This window comes from Pleurodeles waltl, chromosome 10 (assembly GCF_031143425.1).
Source record: "Pleurodeles waltl isolate 20211129_DDA chromosome 10, aPleWal1.hap1.20221129, whole genome shotgun sequence".
In the NCBI taxonomy this organism is placed as follows: Eukaryota; Metazoa; Chordata; class Amphibia; order Caudata; family Salamandridae; genus Pleurodeles; species Pleurodeles waltl.
Genome location: NC_090449.1, coordinates 1,011,459,429 through 1,011,479,754, shown reverse-complemented (window position 1 = coordinate 1,011,479,754; position 20,326 = coordinate 1,011,459,429). Strand labels below are relative to the sequence as shown.

Below are 20,326 nucleotides of genomic sequence, written 5' to 3'. Positions count from 1 at the left end.
AACCACAGCTAAATCAAGCGCCAGTCGATGGCGCCATGGCAGGGAGATCGGTCACCAGTAGCATAGAAAGATCCCAAAATGCTATGGTGGCACTCGCTGTGTCTGCTATTCCAGGGTCGCTAAATTGTCTCCTTGTACGCAGCTGGGTTAAGCGCTCTCAGCACGCTCCAGCAGTCGCAGTCACCGCCCCAGGGCTCTAATTAATACGCCGCCTCACAACAACTGGACACCTCGGGCTTGCAGGCAAGGGTGCCACCTAGTGTCCATTGACAACCAGAGGCTCCATTCTCCCAGTGTGGGCCCTAGAATTTTATCTCCCTCACCGCCCGCCCAAGCCAGCCACTGGAGCAAAGAGCTTGGTCGGTAGCCTCTCCAAGGCAGACAACAGGCCACTTCTCATCCTGGTTGCACGAGGCTGAGCCAGGGCAGGACTCCAAAGCCCTCCTCCTGTTGCTGCAACTACTCACTCAGCCGGTAGCGTCGGCCCTCGGGACTGCGTGGTCCTCCATGGCCTCACGGAGAGCCCACACCCTCCGTTACCTGGTTATGTTGCACCGGCCGCAGGCTCATCCTCCAGGCTTCCGTCTAGCCAGGGCAGGCCTCGCCCCTCGATCAGCAGGTTTACCCTGCAGGGGCCGTAAAATGTCACCGAATAGGGGGCACAGGACGTGGCGTGAGCTCTGGTGACCTAATGTACGAACCACTATTGGCCAGGGCTTGCGGATAATGTAGGATTGATAGGTGGCTACCGAAGCACAATCAATATGCAGCCATCTTACGGAGGGGCAAGCTCCGCACCCAACCAGAAAATTATGGGAGGACGATCAGCTCCTCATTGGGTTCGCTAGAGCAAAGAAAGGAAAGGCTCCCCTTTTAGGGCTTGCTTGGTCATTCCACCTGAGCGAAGGCTACCACTACTGAGTTAGCTCGCGGAGTTTCTGTCCTGGACATCTGTCAGGCTTTGAAGTGGGTTTTTCTGCATATGTTTACCGAGCATTACTGCCTAGACAGTCAGGTCCTTTGTGAATGGCACTATGTCTGTGCGTTCCGCTGGGGCCTTCTGTTCTAAATCTGCTCGCAGACCCACCTTGGTTAATGCTTTATGTAGTAGAGACTTTATTTACCACAGATTCCTTACCTCCTCCCCGCTATGCAAACAGATTACTTTATATAGGGTAACCCTTGTAGATCTTTAGTGTCCGCACACTGGTCCATCAGCATTCTTGTGTGGCTTTGTGCTTCTGGTGTAGACATGTCACAAAAAGAAACTGATGTCAATGTGCTGGGGTGGTGCCTAAATAGGCACTGCGCATGTCGCATCTGGTGCAGCCGAACACCCCCACATTCCGGTGCACAGAAGTACTGCTCAAGAATTTCCAGATCCAGTCTGATGCCAGGAGATTATTCTAAGGTAAGGTACCTACATTTAGATAGTCCATACTAGATAAGGTGTTACCGATGGTAAGTAACTTGTTCTTCTATGCACAGTAGATCCACAGATATGCCCCGGCAAAACCCATTTATTATAATGTAGTGCTGAAGTAAACTATATATGTGGTCCCTTTTAATAGCACTGCCTTCCTGAAGAGATATACTGTTTTTCTGTTCATATAAGTAAGTATTGGTTCTCCGAGCCTGGCACTTCAATATAGCGATATGATTCAACACAGGAAGTAATGGTATCATTGCTATGTTAAGTACTGTTGCTGTTTTCTGTTGTACAGTGATCTGAACCCTGTGAGCGAGACATCCTTTCTTTCCTACCCACCTCCCACTTGAATGCCTGCTCTTCCTATCTTGTCTTGTGACAACCAAATACTATAACTCCTATAGTTAGTCATTAGGAAAATGAAACCCATTGAATTGTACAGAGAGAGTAATAGACCTAGAAATGAAATAATGTGTCAGGTATATCCACACCAGCCACCATAATGTTCCCATTCCATTTGAAAATTCTCTTAATTTATATAAAAGAATGTTAAATCAACCTATAGTATATTCAGAGGTTAAAGTACATATTAGTATCACCGTTTTCATTTCCAGTTACTAGATGTTATACCTTCAAACATACATTTGTGACTAATACTATGTACGCAGTTCAAGAGAAAGGAGTTTAACTAGAACAAGGTAGTGTCCATTTAAGAGAATGAAAGAAAGAGATGAAAAACAAACACCTTTAAAGGTGCTTTTTTAACTTGAATAATTTCAGTGGAGAACATATTTTGAACTTTCTTCCTTAGAACCTGGTACACACTAATAACTTAAAAGAACATTTCAAGAGCATGAAAAAGCTATTGATGTCAGACCTAGCAAATGTGTAGTACTTTAAAGAAATTCCATATTATCAGCCCAGGATCACTCAGAGCAGGAAATGTTATTGTGATTTAAAAGCTGACTTGTTTTTCTTTTCATTTTTTAGACAAAAGGACAAGATATATGCCAGAGAAGTATTCTTGGGCACATCCTTCCTGAAGCTATGGTGTGCTATTTAGAAAATTATGAGCCTGAGAAATTTTCAGAAATTTTTCTTGGGGAATTTGACACTCCAGAAGCTATTTGGAGCAATGAAATGAGGTAAGCTGTTAGGAATGTAGGCCATGTAATGTACTAATATCACCCATGAAGTGTGTGGGTGTTGAGTAAGAAATACATCAGATTGGGAGGAGCTAGCACCAACCAATAACAGAACCACCAAGCCTGCTTACAAGGCAGTGCTTGTAGATAAGAATGGTACAGTTGAGCTGGGTGCTCACAGAAAGTAGAACATCTACTGCTTTCTCCTTAACTGACCTGCCTTGTGATGAGCATGGAAACTGCTTTTACAATTTTACAGTTTTGAAATTAACATTGGTTCCATAAGAAAGAGATCATCTCACTCCATTAAAACTATGACCAGCACCCCTACAATGTCTGTAGTCGTCACATATTCCCATCCTTTTCTATGATTATTTGGTGATTGGCCCAAACCTGTACGATATAGCATTTTCCCTGTTTCTCCTCCAAAGAACAACTGATCAGAACTTGTTCCAGAATAGTATTTTTGCTGTGTATCAAGCTGTAAGCCTCTTTCCTTTATTTACGTATGGGTTATATCTTGAATGTCCACCTTCAAGGATTATAGACTGTAAGTATCTTGTATTAGCAGTGAGGCCTCTATTAAATGGTTGGAGTTTGTGACCTACACTCCTTATGCACGGTTTATAGAAGGCCTCCAAGGGGTACCTTCAGAGTTGATATGCTTCTAGAATCCTTTCCTGCAGTTGTAGAGTAGCTTGTAACTTATTAAACAACATGTTTAATCATTTGCTTGGTGGCCTGCTCCCACAAACGTGTGAGTGTCTAACCCAAAAGATGGCAACTTTGGGGATTCCTGAATTGAGGAGCAAGAAGATTGTTTACATACTTTACTTATATGCCTAATTGTTTTTGATGATTTTTGCTGTTTAAGACCGACAGGAATAGTACACAATGGTGTTTTTACTCCATTGTACATGTTGAGGTTTGTAGTGCAATGATTAGCTTTTTAGAGTTGTGTGGCTGTAATGTAATTCCATTTTTAATTATAAATAAGTATAAATATATTAAAATGATATTCTGTTATATGATTGGAAAACTGAATTGAAAATAGATGTTAAACTTCTTTTAAAACAAATGTGAACTTGAATATAGGTCCATAATAAAAACATTTAAAAAAAAAAAGAAAAAAAAAAATTTGAATGTGAAAAGTAGATATCCGTTTGCCTCCCGTATTATATACTCCATGGCAGAGAAATAGGACAATACTTTTTTGGATAAAGAAATTGGATCTGTGAACTGGTGCATTAGCTTCAGGACATTGCCTGCCAGTGACCCTGTGCCAGGTTAATTTTACGGTATTGAATACTCTACTTCATTCCTGATTCAATGTTTTTCTCATTTGTAGGCGACTCATGATTGAGAAGATTGCAGCTCATCTTGCCGATTTCAGCCCCCGTCTACAGAGCAATACAAGAGCACTTTACCAGTACTGCCCCATCCCTGTTATTAATTATCCCCAGCTTGAGAATGAGCTGTTCTGCAACATTTATTACTTGAAGCACTTTTGTGACATAGTCCGATTTCCTAACTGGCCAATCAAAGATCCTGTAAGTCATGAAAACGTTGTCCATTTTTTTATTTCTATTTCTTTGAATGTCGTCGATAAATTAAAGGTACATCATTCCAGTAGTTGACAAACCAAACATAGAAGACAGGGATGCATGGGATAATTTATTCACTTTCATTTAGACCTGTTCCTACTAGCAGGTGGTCCACATCATGATGGTTTAAATGTGTGGGTGTTATGCCTGCTTGTGGGCTTAGTTGGACATAAGCACAATTACACTTTCAGAGAAAGATACCAAAACTTGTAGACTCGTCCTGCAATAAAATGACGGATCTACAAACATTTCTTCCTTTGATTAAAAAAAAGTTCTAGGATTCCTTACAATGCTATAATCCAACTGACTGCCCAGCAATCAGCAGGGTACTCCGGCTCCCTTTTTGAGCCTTTGCTAAATCTTTTTCACCATTTTGCCCCATCTTACTTGCACCATCTGCCCATTAGCTACTGTCTCGCATGGCCCACTCTGGTAAAGTCCATTAGGCTTTTTAACTCACAGTGCTTGTTGATGGCTTTTTTTACCTCAGTAGATTCCGCTCAACTCCTCTGATCGTGAAACCAGAATGACATAGGAGGTTCTGGTCATTCATTCGACACTCTGGATCTAGCTTGCAGAATCTCGATTCATAGGCATTTATATAATTTAGCCAGATGATCCTCAGATAGTAGGTTACCTAAATGTTGTTGTGGCCAACCCTTCATCCAGACTCAAGAGGGTGACATGGCCTATTTATATAAAGTTTAGTTGTAGGTCAGTTTGGGAGGTTAAAGCAGAGACCCTGTGTAGCATCTTCCCTGCCTGACCACAGGAAGGACTGTATTGTAGCAGTGAAATTGTGTAGGAAGTCTGTAAAGCCCACATAATAGTTTTGGAAATAATACATTTCCATGGGGAGGAAAACCATTCTGAAGAGGTGGACTCTGCCAATTAACAATATAGGGAGGGCCTGCCAGCCATTTGGGTATTTTTATGGTTTCCACCTATGCAATCACATTATGCATCCAACTTGTACTTTCATCCTTGGCTATGGATATACCCAAGTACTTCAAACTAGTAGGCTCCGCTTAAGATTTCATAGCTAGTCAGTCATCACTCACCTCTTTTGATGGGTAACAATATTTGCTTTGTCCATGTAACATGTTAACCAGACATATCTCCAAACATTTAAGGTATCTTGACTGTACTTGGACCTGGCCACCTTCAGTAACTCAGATGCAAAAGTGTATCAGCTTATGAGATACAGTCACCACACTCAGGGACCACCCGGATTTTGGGCATAAAACCAAATCCAAATAGCTAGTGACTGGATTGCTAATGCTGAAGGCAGAGGTCACCGAGGGCAATCTTGACCTGTTCCTCTCACATAAAGGGATGGGTTTATTTGAAGAGTGTTTCAATAAGCTCCAGTAAGTTACGTTTCAGCTCCAGATTATTCCCCAATTGGAGCATATTAGGATGAATAGAAAACTCCTTGACAAAAATATCTTGCTGTTATAAACATGTTTCAGCCTTTATGATTGGCTGTGGCATTAATTGGGTATGCATAAGCCAGAATAGAGAGATCTTTTATAAAATGCAATTCCTCACCTCTTGCCATTTGTTGTGAGGAGTAGAACTTTGTGAACAATCAACAAATGCCTGCCCCATTGCATCCTACAACTAGCATTCCATCTGAGATTTGGACCCTTCCAGAAATCAGGCTGCCTTGTCCTTCATACTCAAACAGTAATGCAGTTTCCCTGACTTACTACCATATTCATGGATGGGGTTTTTAAACACCATCCATGCTGTATGATCAGTTTAATTTAGGGTCAATCTACTCTGTTGCATTTTCAATATGTTATTGTCTCCTGAATTAAGTCATCTATCAAGCTGTAGGACAAGAGCCTCAAAATCCACCACCAATTGATCTTCTCTTTATCTCTACTCCTGAGGTAACTTATAGGTCTCTCAGGGTTGACTTAAAAGCATTCAAGATTGTGTGATCTGAAGTGATAAACAGAGCCTTCCATATAAAGTGGAATTCACCCTTTTCCTTGCGGAAAAACCATAAAGTAGCCGCTAGTCAGTTATCTGGTGTTAAGATGACCCATTCCATGTGATGTTGTGGGTGAGTGGACAATATAGTGCCAAAACAGTGCTCAACTGGGGAGTGAGCTGAATGTCTGTGTTGAAAAGGTATGTGTCTTATTAAGCATTGGTTAATGCATAAAGTGATAGTAGAGTCTGGAAAAAAACTTCTGTCCTGCTGATTAAGACCTGAACCCATGAACAGTCAGATTGCAGGCACACTAAATATCACACTGTCCCAAGAAGTGTGCAAAGTCTGCCATAATGGTATTATTTGTCAATGGTTTTCGAGTGGTGTTTCTACTGTATGCATTGTCCAAAACTACCTATTCGAGCCTGAGAAATTTTGGTGGGTGGAATCTGGGGCAACTATTTGCAAAAGGTATAAAGGACTCCGCTAAACAAAGGATGCAAAATGTCTCTGTCTTGAATGCCAATCTTGCGTAATTTCTTGGGTGCTATCTTAAGCTGTTTAAGAAAATTTTCTGCTACAGTGGGTGTCAGTGAAGGTTAGACCCAGACTTTAGCGGATGATCTACTCCCTCCTGTCATACCAAAATGGCTGTCAATCTACAGAACATATTTAGGACTGCCTCTTGACTGCTGCAGACTTGGACAGAAGTAAAACACTGAATTTGGATAGCATATTTTTCACCTCTTCAGGCTTACTTGGGATCAAGGACAAGGGCAGTGTTCACAGTGTTCACCAGCAGTGGCCAACATGATGCTGGAAGATTTTTGAAGCTCCATAGTGAAAATATCCTGCCTGGCTGACACTTGGGCACCAGTTGGGTTCTTGGACGTTACTATAACCTGTTTGTTCCATCCTCTTAGAAGATGATGGGACAGTGGCAGGTGGAGAATGACAAGTGATGTAATAGTCAAACCTTTAGGCTTTTATCAGGTTTAGGACACTGCTATGACTCTCCAGTAGAGTCCTTGCTACCCTCTGTGCCCAGGATGTAACCCTTTCACAGAACTATCCTGTTGGCATACCAGTAGCACAAGGCTCTTCTTACGTTGCCCTTTAAAGTGATCCAGTGCTCATCTTCAAGCCTTCAGCGACCCGATTTATGGATCCTTTAGTGTACACATTCCTAATGGGATTGATACATGCACTGCTATCCTGTTTATCCTGCATCCTTGCTTCCCCTTGGGGACATCCAATTCAACATAGTCCATATATTTCTGATGTCCAGGTGGTGGGACCCTTATTACAGTCATGGCCATAGATACAGTGACTCTTTTTCCAACACTTACGGGCATAGTTCCATCACCGCTGTTCCTTCTGCCTCAGTTGTACCAGTCCTTCTAGCTGTGGATTCCACAGGTCTGCAGCAAGTGGTGCCTGCTGTCCAGAAACTGCTGTGACCTGTCATTCTATATCATCACTGCAGGTGGGGGAATCCATACACTGACATTAATTGAGTGTACAATGGCGAGTTGAAGAGACGAGATCTAAACCTTAGCTCTTGCTTGACATTTCAGATGCTAAAATGGAGTGAAGACCAAGGTCTGCTGCTCTGTGCTTATATCTTCTGCCTTGTAAATAGTTAGTAGTGATTCTTGAATTCACATGTCCTCCAAAATATGAATGTCCTAATTCTCCACCACTTACTAATTTATGGATTGACACCAAGGACAGGCTCCTTCAAGAGGAAATTACATTTCTTCCCTCTAAGATCATATCTTAGATATCTTTTATAGCAACTGTAAACGTAATCATGAACTACAAACCTGTGTCCCTTACCACTCTGTGTCTGGACTTAGGGAGACAAGGCTTATGAACACTATATAGAAAAGACCATCCATAATCATTCATCTGCCAGGCTAATGCAGGTACTATTTAAGTGTGGTGCAGAAGCAAAATGTGAAAGTCCCTTGTTGACTTTTCTGACCACTGTAATGTCAGATCGAGTGAATCACAATAAAAGAACACAAACTGATTGCTCTTCTGCTGATGAACGTTTGACATGATTTTAAGACCACTTGCTTTATTGACAAGAATGTATGAGCAATATAATTTACATCTGGGACAATCGTAGCTACATTTTGGCAGCTTTCTGCACTATGGACCGGCTACTTCTAATTTGAAAGCCTGGGATAGGTCTGTGCAGGGGTTGTGTAAATTTACTAACTACTAGAACTGTTCAGGTCAATAAGTGGCCAGAAGAGGAAACTGCAGAAATTATCCTAGCATTTATTTGCACCTTGCCTTTCCTTGAGCAAAGGAGGCAGAAGTCATTCCTTGCTCTTTTACCTACGTTGTTAACTTTGCTCCCACCTCTTCAAGAATCCACTTCTCCCATTTAGTCTCTCAAGAGCTTCTAATGAAAGCATAGTAGTTGTGGACTTGTTGGGCCTGGATCTGGAGCCTCCTGAGGAACATTCCCTGTTTCTTAACTCCATATTCTTCATGGAAAATTAGAGGAATTATGGCCTTTGTACTATCCACGGCCTCGTGCTCCTCCTTCACAATGAGTCCTTGAAGTTTCCGAGGGCACATTTTGCACAGGTGAGGTACTGACTGTCCTTCCTAGACCTACATGGTGCATGTTTCCACCTCTTAGTGTGGCCTGCAACTGAATGATTCTGCTGTTATTTGATGGATCAGAGGTAGAGAAGGTTCTATTACCAATACAAGATATTTCCATTTGGGTTATGTATGGAATTATTTTATTCACTAGTGAGACATCCCATCGCTCTGTGGTCTTTGTAGTGCTCCAGTGAATTTGGCTTTTTGCAGTATAGCTGGAAGTCATTAGAGGTGCAAGGATATTTACTCAGTAAGCTGATACATGCTTCACATGAGTGAGAGCTCATCAGCTTCAGACTCTGTCTGCTAATCAGTTATTGGGGTCTACAAAAGATATACTTACTTCTATTCAGAAAGAATAGCAGATGCGTGTGCAGTCTCATTATGGCTTATGTGGGCCAGCATCCCAGTCACTGAGAGATGCCTTCCTGTTAGACTGATAGGTTTAGCTTCTTTATTGTTTTCCCTCTTGCTACACTCTAGAGGATAATATTGAATTTGACAATCGTCCAGATGCTTCATGATCCTTGTGGTTCTGTTATTCTGATACACTTCTGCTACTGGTTCTGTTGATTTACATTGAAGATCCCTCTTGCATTTTCTGCTCATGTCGTTCTTATGTCATGCATGAAACACCATATTCTACATCCTTGTAATCTATCCTTGAAAACTTGTGCTGTACTTCTGTGGGACAGACTTTCAGACTCTGTCTTTAAAAACAACAATGCACCTCTGGTGTTCACCAAGAGAATTTCTCAATGGCGCCTCAGCTGTTATCTCCACTTTTCGTGTCCGTGAACTCCCATTAGTCGAAGAACATCTCAAGTCGTATCTTGGAAAATGATTGTAGGAAAAGAGCATGATTCTCCCACCCTTTCAATTCTACCCAACCTTCAACACCAAGTACCCACGATACGATCAACATGGCATATGCAATCTATACCTGTTTGCAGAGCACAACAAAACCTCTTATAATGTCCATCATGCCTTCCGGTGCAAGAAGGTACTCCGTTACTTCAGGGATAGGAGCTGGACATATCAAAAAATGCAGTACCAGGCATTGCATGAGACCCCAGAAATTTTCAGGTCTGAAGACCTCCTTGAGAAGCAGGAGGAACAGGCAGATCGATAGGGCATTCCAGCTGCTCAGTGTGGTGAAAGCATTGAACTGCTACCTTCAGTGGGTTATGGCAAGTGGTTGAGCTTCCAGCCACTAAACCCTCTGGACCAAGAATGACTCCTAGAGCACAATTGGTGTCACAGACACAAAAGGTTCAGGGAGAACCTTACCCAAAGAATCGTCCCTCAGTCGAGGAAGCAAGCAAGCAAGAGGGAGCAAGCTATACGCAGAAAGCACATTGCTGGATAGCTTTGAAGTTGATGTCAGAGGCACCCTGGACACCAACGTTGGACTTTAGAGAGCCATCTATCATCCTCTAACTGCCTGAGATCCTTGACTCCAGGCCGCAGAAGATCTTAACTCATCTGGCATAAGGGAACATCCTCACCAAGCCTCCAGATCCCACACATACACCCTTTTGCATCCCTTAAAACCATAGCCTAGCTTTGGAGGAGGAGGAGGCAGCCTTCAAGCCCTCTACCCCAAAAACGGTTAGGTACAGGGCAACGGCTCCACCTTCACTCCCATATGTCCCTAGGTACTGTCCCCTACCTTCACTGCCTCTCCATACACCTCCATAGTCGTCACACTCACTGGAATCTGCGCACTCCTTATGAGATCCCGGCAGTTGGTATTACCCACAAGACCCATATGATGAGCCCTCAAAAGCTGTGAGAATGACCCCTGTGAGGAATACAACACTGAGCCTCGAGACGATCCAGTCATAGACCCCATAGTGTTTCCTTTTCACATTAATTAAACCATTGAACTTCCTGCCTTCTCCCCCTCCCTGACTCAGTAATGGAAAGTGCTTTGCACTCAAATGTTAAGAGTGCTCTTGTACTACATCAACAAGACTAAGGGGGTCATTTTGACCCCGGCGGTCTAAGACCGCCGGGGCCAGGGTCGGCGGGAGCACCGCCGACAGGCCGGCGGTGCCCCGCAGGGCATTCTGACCGCGGCGGTTCAGCCGCGGCCAGAAAGGGTAAACCGGCGGTCTCCCGCCGGTTTACCGCTGCCCTTAGAATCCCAAGCTGCGCCGCCATGGGGGATTCTGACACCCCCTACCGCCATCCTGTTCCTGGCGGTTCGCCCGCCAGGAACAGGATGGCGGTAGGGGGTGCCGCGGGGCCCCTGGGGGCCCCTGCCTTGCCAATGGCATGGGCACGGCAGGGGCCCCCGTAAGAGGGCCCCACAAAGTATTTCAGTGTCTGCCTAGCAGACACTGAAATACGCGACGGGTGCAACTGCACCCGTCGCACCTTCCCACTCCGCCGGCTCAATTCTGAGCCGGCATCCTAGTGGGAAGGTTGATTTGCCCTGGGCTGGCGGGCGGCCTTTTGGCGGCCGCCCGCCAGCCCAGGGCAAATGTCAATCACCGCAGCGGTCTTTCGACCGCGGTGCGGTGTTCTGACGGCGGTACCTTGGCGGACGGCCTAAGGTTAGAATTAGGGCCTAAGTCCTTGGTAAAACATAACATCTCTTTATACACTTTGCCAGATCTCTCTAAGGGAACCCCATCTACAAGTGAGTCATTGCCAGATGGATTGTCAAACACATACAAATCGGTTATTCTGAAGTCAAGCGCATAATAGCTGTGTTCCTCAGACCGCACTTCATGGTCACAAAGGCAAGGCAGCTGCTTGATCAACTACTTGCGTATTCACAAAACACAGGTGTGTTGACATCCAAGCAAGTCAACCGGCTTTAGTTGGCCACCTGTTTGAAACTTTTATATCATCTGCTCAATAGTCTCCATTTCGTCGAGAAACCGCTTTACAGAGTCTGCAGAGCATGTGTATGTGCACCCCGAAATGCTGTGAATGGACATTACTTATCCTGTCACTATCTTTTTGTAGTGTGTTGTGCTGTAGATTGACTTGCACCCACCCTCCTCTCCGGAAGCCAGCAACAATCACAGATGTGGATCATCTTAAATTTTCACAATATACATTACATTTGTCTTCATTACTACACTCCATCTCCACTACTCACCCATTGGAGGGAATCAGTCTGGGGTGGAGCCATTGTATTGATGCATTGGTAGAAGAGTCAAACTACGTCTTGTGACTTACGACTTCTTATTTACAAATGCCTGGGCCCAACATTACATGATAGGAATATGCAATGTATGAGAACATACAGCACTACACTCCACGACATAGTTGTGAGGGTTAGTAACATTTTACATATAAATGTGAGTGTGTATATATATATATATATATAAATAAGTTACTTACGTTCAGTAACCCTGTTTTTGGTAGAGAGACTCCATTTAGCCGCAGATTCCTCACCTTTTGAATATTCTCTCAGGATTCAGATTGAATCTGGCAATTTTTCAGTAATACCTCTGTGTGCCAGTGGGTGGCACCACGCAGCTCCGCACTGATGCCTTTCTACTCTGGAAATGGCATGCATGATTTATAAAGGTGTCACTCCGGTGGGCTGATGCCAGTTGCTTTTGTGAGTGTCCACGCCTCCTGAAGCAGGACCCCCAAAAGCAAATTGGTGTGACCAGTGTGCACATTATTAGACTTGAGATCTTAATAATGGACAGAGTTTAACCACCACACAAGGGGGATTGATGAGGAATCTGCAGCTCTATCATCTCTACCAGAAAGAATGTTGCTGAGGTAAGAAATACGTTCTAAATAAGGCTAACAGCTGCAGATTCCTCACCTTTTGGATAGATCCCAAAGCATTACCTATTTGAAGGTGGATCTGTGAATGGACTCCAGCCAGAAAGCCCTGCAGGACTAAGTGAGCAAATTGCCTCTCTCGGAGAAGCTGGCCATCCAGACAACAGTGCTTTGTGAAAGTGTGGATGGACTCCCCACATAGCCGTCTGGCAAATGTTCAGGACAGGGACTCCACTTGCCAATGCAAGAGTGGCAGCTTTAGCCCTTGTAGAATGAGGGTGCAGTCATTAAAGAGGTTGACTTTTAGCCAATGCGCAGCTGATCTTAATACAGAGCACAATCCAGCAGGAGATGGTGCTCTTCTGCACAGCCTTGCCTTTTTATGCACCATAGAACAGCACTGTGAGCTGATTGTAATCTCGGTGTCCTTTATATGATCTATATTGAAGCTCGGTGCTCTTGTGATCCAAGCGATGGAGAGTCTCCTTCTCCCTAGAGGGGTGAGGTAGAGCAGTGGTTCCTGTCCTGTGGTCCAGGGACCCCTGGGGGTCTGCAAAGCCTCCTCAGGGGGTCTGTGACTGCTTTGAAAATTAAAAAAATATTAACAAATTAATGAAGTATGTACAAATAGAGCGGCTAAATGAACAACTGGAGTGTAAAAATTAAATTAGTATCGTCAGATTGATTCATGGGAGCAGTGCAGGTGCATCAATCAGAGTATAGTATGGACGATGTGTGGCTTCAATTTAATCTAGAAAAACTCCAACCTTCCTAATAAATTAACATTTTTATTATTTTTTATTATATTTGTTTGCAAATTAAATAAAATGTGTTTGATGGAATGCTTGTTTTGGTATTTTTTATGTATTGTTTTGTAGTTCAAATCATTGAGAATGTTTAGGCTGGGGTCCCTGTTTCCAGTAATAACTCAGTGGGGGGGTCCCCGGATTCCAGTAATGATTCAGTGGGGGTCCCCGGGTTTCAGTAATAATAAAGTGGGGTTCCCCAAAAGTCAATAGTTTGGGAACTACTAAGGTAGACGATAGAACACCGGCAGGGTGATTTTCTGACTAATGTGGAATGGCATCACAACTTTAGGCAGGAAGCGTACCTGTGTCCACAAAACCAGCTTATCTGGGAAGAAGGTTGTAGGAAGTTGGCTCTGTATATACTATCTCAAAGTAAGAGATAGTGTGCACAGAGTCCAAGGGTTCCCCTTAGAGGTAAGATAGTGGCAACATTAGATAATTCTAATGCTCTTATTTTGTGGTAGTGTGGTTGAGCAGTAGGCTTATCAGAGGGTAGTGTTAAGCATTTGTTGTACACACAGGCAATAAATGAGGAACACACACTCAAAGACTTTAACTCCAGGCCAATAGTTTTTATATAGAAAAATATATTTTCTTAATGTATCTTTAGAACCACACGTTCAAGATTTGAAGTAAAAACATAAAATGCAAGGTACTCTACAGAGGTAAGTTAGGAACTTTGAATTAGAGCAATAGCATACACAGTTTTAGTAAAAATGGCAATGAGCTATTTTAAAAGTGAGCTATTTTAAAAGTGGACACAGTGCAAACATTAACAGTTCCTGGAGGAGGTAAGTAATGGTTAGTTTGTCAGGTAAGTAAGACACTTTCAAGTTCCTGGACATAGGCAGCCCACCGTTGGTGGTTCAAGGTAACCCCAAAGTTACCACACCAGAAGCTCAGGGCCAGTCAGGTGCTCAAAACACACAGGCGCCTATGAAGAACAGGGGTGCTTCGGTTCCAGTCTGCCAGCAGGTAAGTACCTGCGTCCTCGGAGGGCAGACCTGGGGTGTTTTGTAGAGCACTGGGGGACACAAGTAGGCACACAAAACACACCCTCAGCGGCAGAGGGGCGGCCGGGTGCAGTGTGCAAAGCAGGCATCGGGTTTTGTATTAGAATCAATGGAGGGACCCGGGGATCACTCTAGCGGTGCAGGCAGGGCACAGGGGGGCTTCTCGGGTCAGCCATCGACTGGGCTAGGCAGAGGGTTGCCTGGTGGTCACTCCTGCACTAAAGTTCGGTTCCTTCTGGTCCTGGAGGCTGCAGGTGCAGTGCTTGGTCCAGGCTTCGGGTTCCTTGTTACAGGCAGTCCCGGTCAGTGGGAGCCCATGGGTTCTCTCTGCATGAGTCGCTGTGAGGGTCCAGGGGGGTCGTCTCAGGTTACTCACGAGGTCGCAGTCGCCTGGAAGTCCTCCCTGTGGTGTTGGTTCTTTGGAGCTCGAGCCGGGGGGGTCGGGTGCAGAGGGTGAAGTCTCACACTTCCAGCGGGAAGAGTGAGCTCTTTAAAAGCTGTTAGAAAGTTACAAAAATGTTGCTGTAGGTGAACAGTGCTGCTGTTCTTGGGAGTTTCTTGATCCTTCGGATATCAGGGCAGTCCTCTGAGGCTTTGGAGGTCGCTGGTCCCTGTCGGATGCATTGCTGTTGCAGTTTTCTTCGACTCAGGAGACAGGCCGGTAGGGCTGGGGCCAAAGCAGTTGTCTCCATCGTCTCTGCAGGGCTTTCAGGTCAGCAGTCCTTCTTGTTTCAGGTTGCAGGAATCTGATTTCCTGGGTTCTTGGGTGCCCCTAAATACTAAATTTAGGGATGTGTTTAGGTCAGGGGGCAGTAGCCAATGGCTACTCTCCTGGAGGGTGGGTGGCTACACCCTCTGTGTGCCTCCTCCCTGAAGGGAGATGGGCACATCCCCAATCCTATTGGGGGAATACTCCAATCTCAAGATGGAGGATTTCTAAAGGCAGGGGTCACCTCAGCTCAGGACACCTTAGGGGCTGTCCTGACTGGTGGGTGACTCCTCTCCTCCTAGTTTTTCTCATCTCCTCTCCTGTGACCAGCAACTCGTCTGGTTGTGGCAGGCTGGCAGGAACTAGTCAGCCTAGCACTAGGAGTCGGACTGGTATTCAGGGGGCATCTCTAAGATGCCTTCTGGTGACTTTTATAATAAATTCCACACTGGTATCAGTGTGCATTTATTGTGCTGAGAAGTTTTATACCAAACTTCCCAAATGTGAGCGTAGCCTTTATGGAACTGTGGAGTTAGTGTTTTTCAAACTCCCAGGCCATATACTCTTTATAGCTACCCTGCACTTACAATGTCTAAGGTTTTGCTTAAACAGTGGAGGGGAATAGTGCTCATGCACATATGCCCTCACCTGTGGTATAGTGCACCCTGCCCTAGGGCTGTAAGGCCTGCTAGAGGATTGACTTACCTATGCCACAGGCAGTGTGAGGTTGGCATGGCACTCTGAGGGGAGTGCCATGTCAACTTAGTTACTTTCTCCCCACCAGCACATGCAGTGTGCCTGTGCTGAGTGAGGGGTCCCCAGGGTGGCATAAGACATGCTGCAGCCTTTAGAGACCTTCCCTGGCATCAGGGCCCTTGGTACCGGGGTACCATTTACAAGGGACTTATCTGAGTGCCAGGGCTGTGCCAATTGTGGAAGCAAAGGTACAGTTTAGGGAAAGAACACTGGTGCTGCGGCCTGGTTAGCAGGGTCCCAGCACACTTTCAATTATAACCGGCATCAGCAAAAGGCAAAAAGTCAGGGGGTAACCATGCCAAGGAGGCATTTCCTTACAATGGTGTCATACGGTGGATTGACACAGAGGGCTTGAAACTCATTCACGCCTCTTAGATGGCATGGCAACGAGGAACAATGTCTTATGGAGAGAATCTGCAGTGAATAGCTATGAAGCAGCTCAAAGGCAGTCGGCATTAGAAACGTGAGGATCAAGTTAGGGTCCCACAATGGAATAATAAGGAGCGGGAAGAAACAAATGTTGTTAACATTCAACAAATGCAGAACAACTGGGAACATAAACAGTGAGGGCTAATCAGGCAACCGCAGAAATGCCAAAAGTACTTTTTACCACGCCCAGAGCAAATCCTTTCTTCACCAGGGTCAAAACAAATAACATGATGTCAGATAACTTTGCCTAGAGGAGATCTTTTTGACGAGTACATCACCAAGCCACAAATTTGTCTCAAATTCAGGCATATGCAATTTTTGTTGTGTTCGCTTGGCTATCAGGATGTCATCAACCACCTGAAGAGGAAGTTTGAACGTGTTCAGCTATTGCTGCTCAATCTCCATGCATGAAGGTGGATATGCAGAGGCCGAGCAGATCCCTCCCCTGTTACTGAGACAACAGATCCTCCAGAAGGCGGCAGCTTAATCAGATGACATATGTTCTAGCCCCAGAGTTCTGGATTCCATCCTTAAGGTGCACAGTCCAGGGCCACTAAGATGACATATGCCTGTTCGGTTAGGACCTGTTTGAGAACTCTGGTCAGGATTTGTATCTGTGGAAAGACATACATCAGTCCCGAGTTCAATCAAGGCCAATGCGTCTCAGAGTGAGCTATGCCTTGAAAACTGCAATGTGCAGGAGTGCAGACATTGCACGTTATCAGTTGTGACAAACCGATCAAGCCAAGGTCCTTCCAAATCATGAGGAAGTTCTTGTGCCACCTCAGGGTATAACTGCCACTCGTGATCTGCAAGGCTCCAATGGCAGTTCTAGTCTGCCTTTGCATTCAGTGATCCTACCAGGTGGTTTACCACCAAGGAAATTCCATGGTGGTCCAGCCATCTCCATGGGCTTAGGGCCTCCTGGAAGAGGGTATGTGACCCCCCAACCCTGTCCTGCTTGTTGCAGTACCTCATGGCAGTAGTGTTGTCCATGGGCACCTGTTCAGTTGTCCTTTGATGGATGGATGGAAGGAAGGCTATCAACACCAGGTGGATGTCCCTCAGCTCATGAGGGTTGGTATGGAGCCGGGATACTGCTGGAGACCAGAGGCCTGTGATCCTCACCTTTCCCGGATGGCCGCCCCAAACTGTGAAGCAATGTATCAGTTGCCACTGTTATCTCTGGTTGGAGAAGGAAAAAGGAGTCTGTAGCCACCACCACAGATCTTTTTTAATCTCCTTCGAAGTCTGAATGTGGTTGGACAGGTCCCCTCGGTTTTGTGCCCACTGAGAATTGAGATCTCATTGCAGAGCCCTCGTTTGCCGCTTGCCATGCTGTACAAGTTGAATGCAGGAGGCCATCAGTCCCAATATCATCAGAGTCTACCTCACTGAAATCAAGGGCCGAGTCTGAAAGATCAGGTTCATAACCTGAATATCCTGGACACACTTTCCCAGGGGAAATATACAAAACCCAACCATGTCCATAATCACTCTGATGAATAGGAGCCTCTGAGAAGGAGTCAGGTGTGACTTTGGCACATTGATCGTGGAGCCCAAGGATAACTAGGGGTTTGCCGTAGTCTGAAGATGGTTGAGTAGTGGGGCATGCCTACCTTCAGCATCCAGTTGTTGGTGTAGGGGAAGACTGGCACCCCTGACAGTGTGCTGCTATCAGTTTTGTGAAAACTCAAGGGGCGGCAAACTGAAAATGCTCCTATCCCATCATGAACCACAGGTAGCCCTGATGGGCCTCTAGGACAGGTATTTAGAAATAGGCATCCTGCAGGTCCAGTGCCAGGGTTGAGGACAGACCAGAAATAGGCCAATGTGATCATTTTCAATTTCTCCTTTTGGAGAAAGGTGTTGAGAGCGCACAGGTGTAAATACGACGAAGGCCTCCATCCTTCGTGGTCACCAGAAATTAGCTGGAATAACAAGCATGTCCTTCTTAAGGCATAGGTATCCTCTTGATAGACGTTTTGGCCTAAAGGACTTGCATTTTCTGCTGAAAAATGGAGAAATGGCCCTCTGTCAGTAACTTGAGAAAAGGTGGAAGGTGCTGCAGCTAGCGAATGAAAGGAAGGGAATTGCCCTGCTGAAAACTTTTCGGGACCCCCAGCCCAGCAAGATTTGTCGTATCCTACCTCCCACTGGGTGGCTGTGCTCCACTAAGAGCACGCTATATGGGTTTGGCAGGTGGGAGTACATAAGGGTAGTAGACTAGGTGGGCCATTGCATTGACCCTAACCTCTAGTGCGATGGGCAACATGACCTTGAACGTAAAACTGCTGACACCTTGTGGAGGTTGGATGAGCTTGCGGCATGGTACATCTCCGCCAAAGCTAAAAAAAGAACGGTAGGACTGATGTGGCTGGCAACGTTGGGCAGACAAGCCCAGGAAGCATGCTGTGGCCTGCTCCCGTTGAACCGATCTGAAGCGGAATCTGCCTTGTCCAAAAACAGTTGAGTCCAGTCGAGTGGCATATTCATAAGCCCAAGCATGGTGATAAATGCTAACTCTTGTGTCAATGGGGCTGAAATCAGAGGTGTCCAAGCCACAACAAATTGTGAACTTGGCCACATCATGACTGCTCTGTTTGACCTGGGCGAGGAAAGGTTAGAGATTTTCAGGGACACCTAGGACGACTTGAGCCACCGAATCCCAAAGGGCATGGAAATAGCACCACGTGGAGACAGCTGGCATTTACAGATCTAAGCACCAAACTGGTGGACAAGAAGACCCTCTTTCCAAAAGTCCCACCTATTTAGACTCCTTATTTGTGGGGGTGGGGGGACAGGAGGGAGGGAGGGAGATTAGTTGAGATTATATTGGGGTTAGTCTGGCATGTAAATTACTGAACCAACAAACTTTCGGGCGAGGGGTGCTGAGATAAAAATGCAGGGTCGCACAGGGCGATGGCACCGCATAATTTGGTGGTTGGCGGAGGAGCCAGAGAAAGGTCTGGCCCATGCCCCTATCAAAAAATCTGTAAGGACCTGGTTTAAAGGGAAGAGGGACACAGTGGAAGTTTGCCCCTGCTGCAGTACTTCGACAGCCTAGGAAGGCGTCAGCTTCGCGTCAGAGAGGACAATCGGAGCCTCATCTTCCAGCACCAGTGGAGTCTGCACTGGCGTCGAAGTACTGGAAACTGTTGTGGACTGTAGAGCTGGGGGCGGAGTCAGTACTCATGGTGGCTGTGTTCGGGGCTTGGAGGGTCAAGCTGGCGCCCAGGGTGAATGCACCTGTAGTAATCTAGGTTGAGAACCTCCAAGGGGTCTGCCGGCGCCCCAGGAAGTCAACAAGGATTCAAGGAGTTGGAACAATGTCTTGCTGATCGTTTCAAACTGTTTAGGAGTGGTGCACGGCCTTGAAACCTAGGTTGTGCCAGAACATATTGAGGGATTGGTTCCTAAGTCAAAACGACTTCCGGGGTGACATCAAAACCTAAGGTGCCACACCAGTGCCTTCTTTGGGCATGGAGTGTGAATAGCAGGAAGGGGAGGGTTCTACTTATATTGTATATTGCTTGTGTTTTTTTTCTTCTACTTGCCCAAGGATTTTGATCAAGATGAATTTGACCTCTGGAACGACTCTTGCAACTTCCAGAACTCAAACAGGGATGGTTCTAAACTTTAGTCTTAGACCAGTCTCAATGTGGAGTCTTCCGTTCCATGGCGGAGTAGAATTTTGCCTCCTGGTCTCATAGTCTTTGGGTTCAGATACACATACGGTCACTGTAGGCCTTAGAGCTGTGCCTTGACCACAGGCAGATCTGATGAAGATCTGTAACAAACCTTACAGGGCTTACACCCTGTTTTAGGAGGGGACATGTCCTTTGCACACTGAAAAGAGAGATTTTAATTGAGGTAAGGTCTCAAAGAAATTAGGGGGAGCTCCAGATCAGTGTTTTCTGTCATGGAAAGAAAGTAACTTACATCAACGTGCAGGAGTGGTGCCTATGTAGGCCCTGCACATCCTTTCCAGAGCATAACAGCATCAGTGTGGAGCAGCATGGTGCCACCTGCCAGTGTGGAGAGGTTCTACGGAAATGTTTCCACATATATTTTCATTACAGCTTGAATGTATTGTTGACTAG

General features: G+C 45.5%; 1 protein-coding gene across 2 annotated transcripts in view; it reads left to right on the top strand.

Moving 5' to 3' along the window:
• Positions 1–20,326, top strand: part of DNAJC13 (DnaJ heat shock protein family (Hsp40) member C13) — an 876,382-nt gene that overhangs the window by 543,292 nt on the left and 312,764 nt on the right. For both annotated transcript variants that reach the window (XM_069211911.1, XM_069211910.1), the window contains 2 exons: positions 2,420–2,574; positions 3,923–4,124. In XM_069211911.1, the coding sequence (XP_069068012.1) occupies positions 2,420–2,574; positions 3,923–4,124 (357 nt within the window). The remainder of the gene's footprint in view (positions 1–2,419; positions 2,575–3,922; positions 4,125–20,326) is intronic.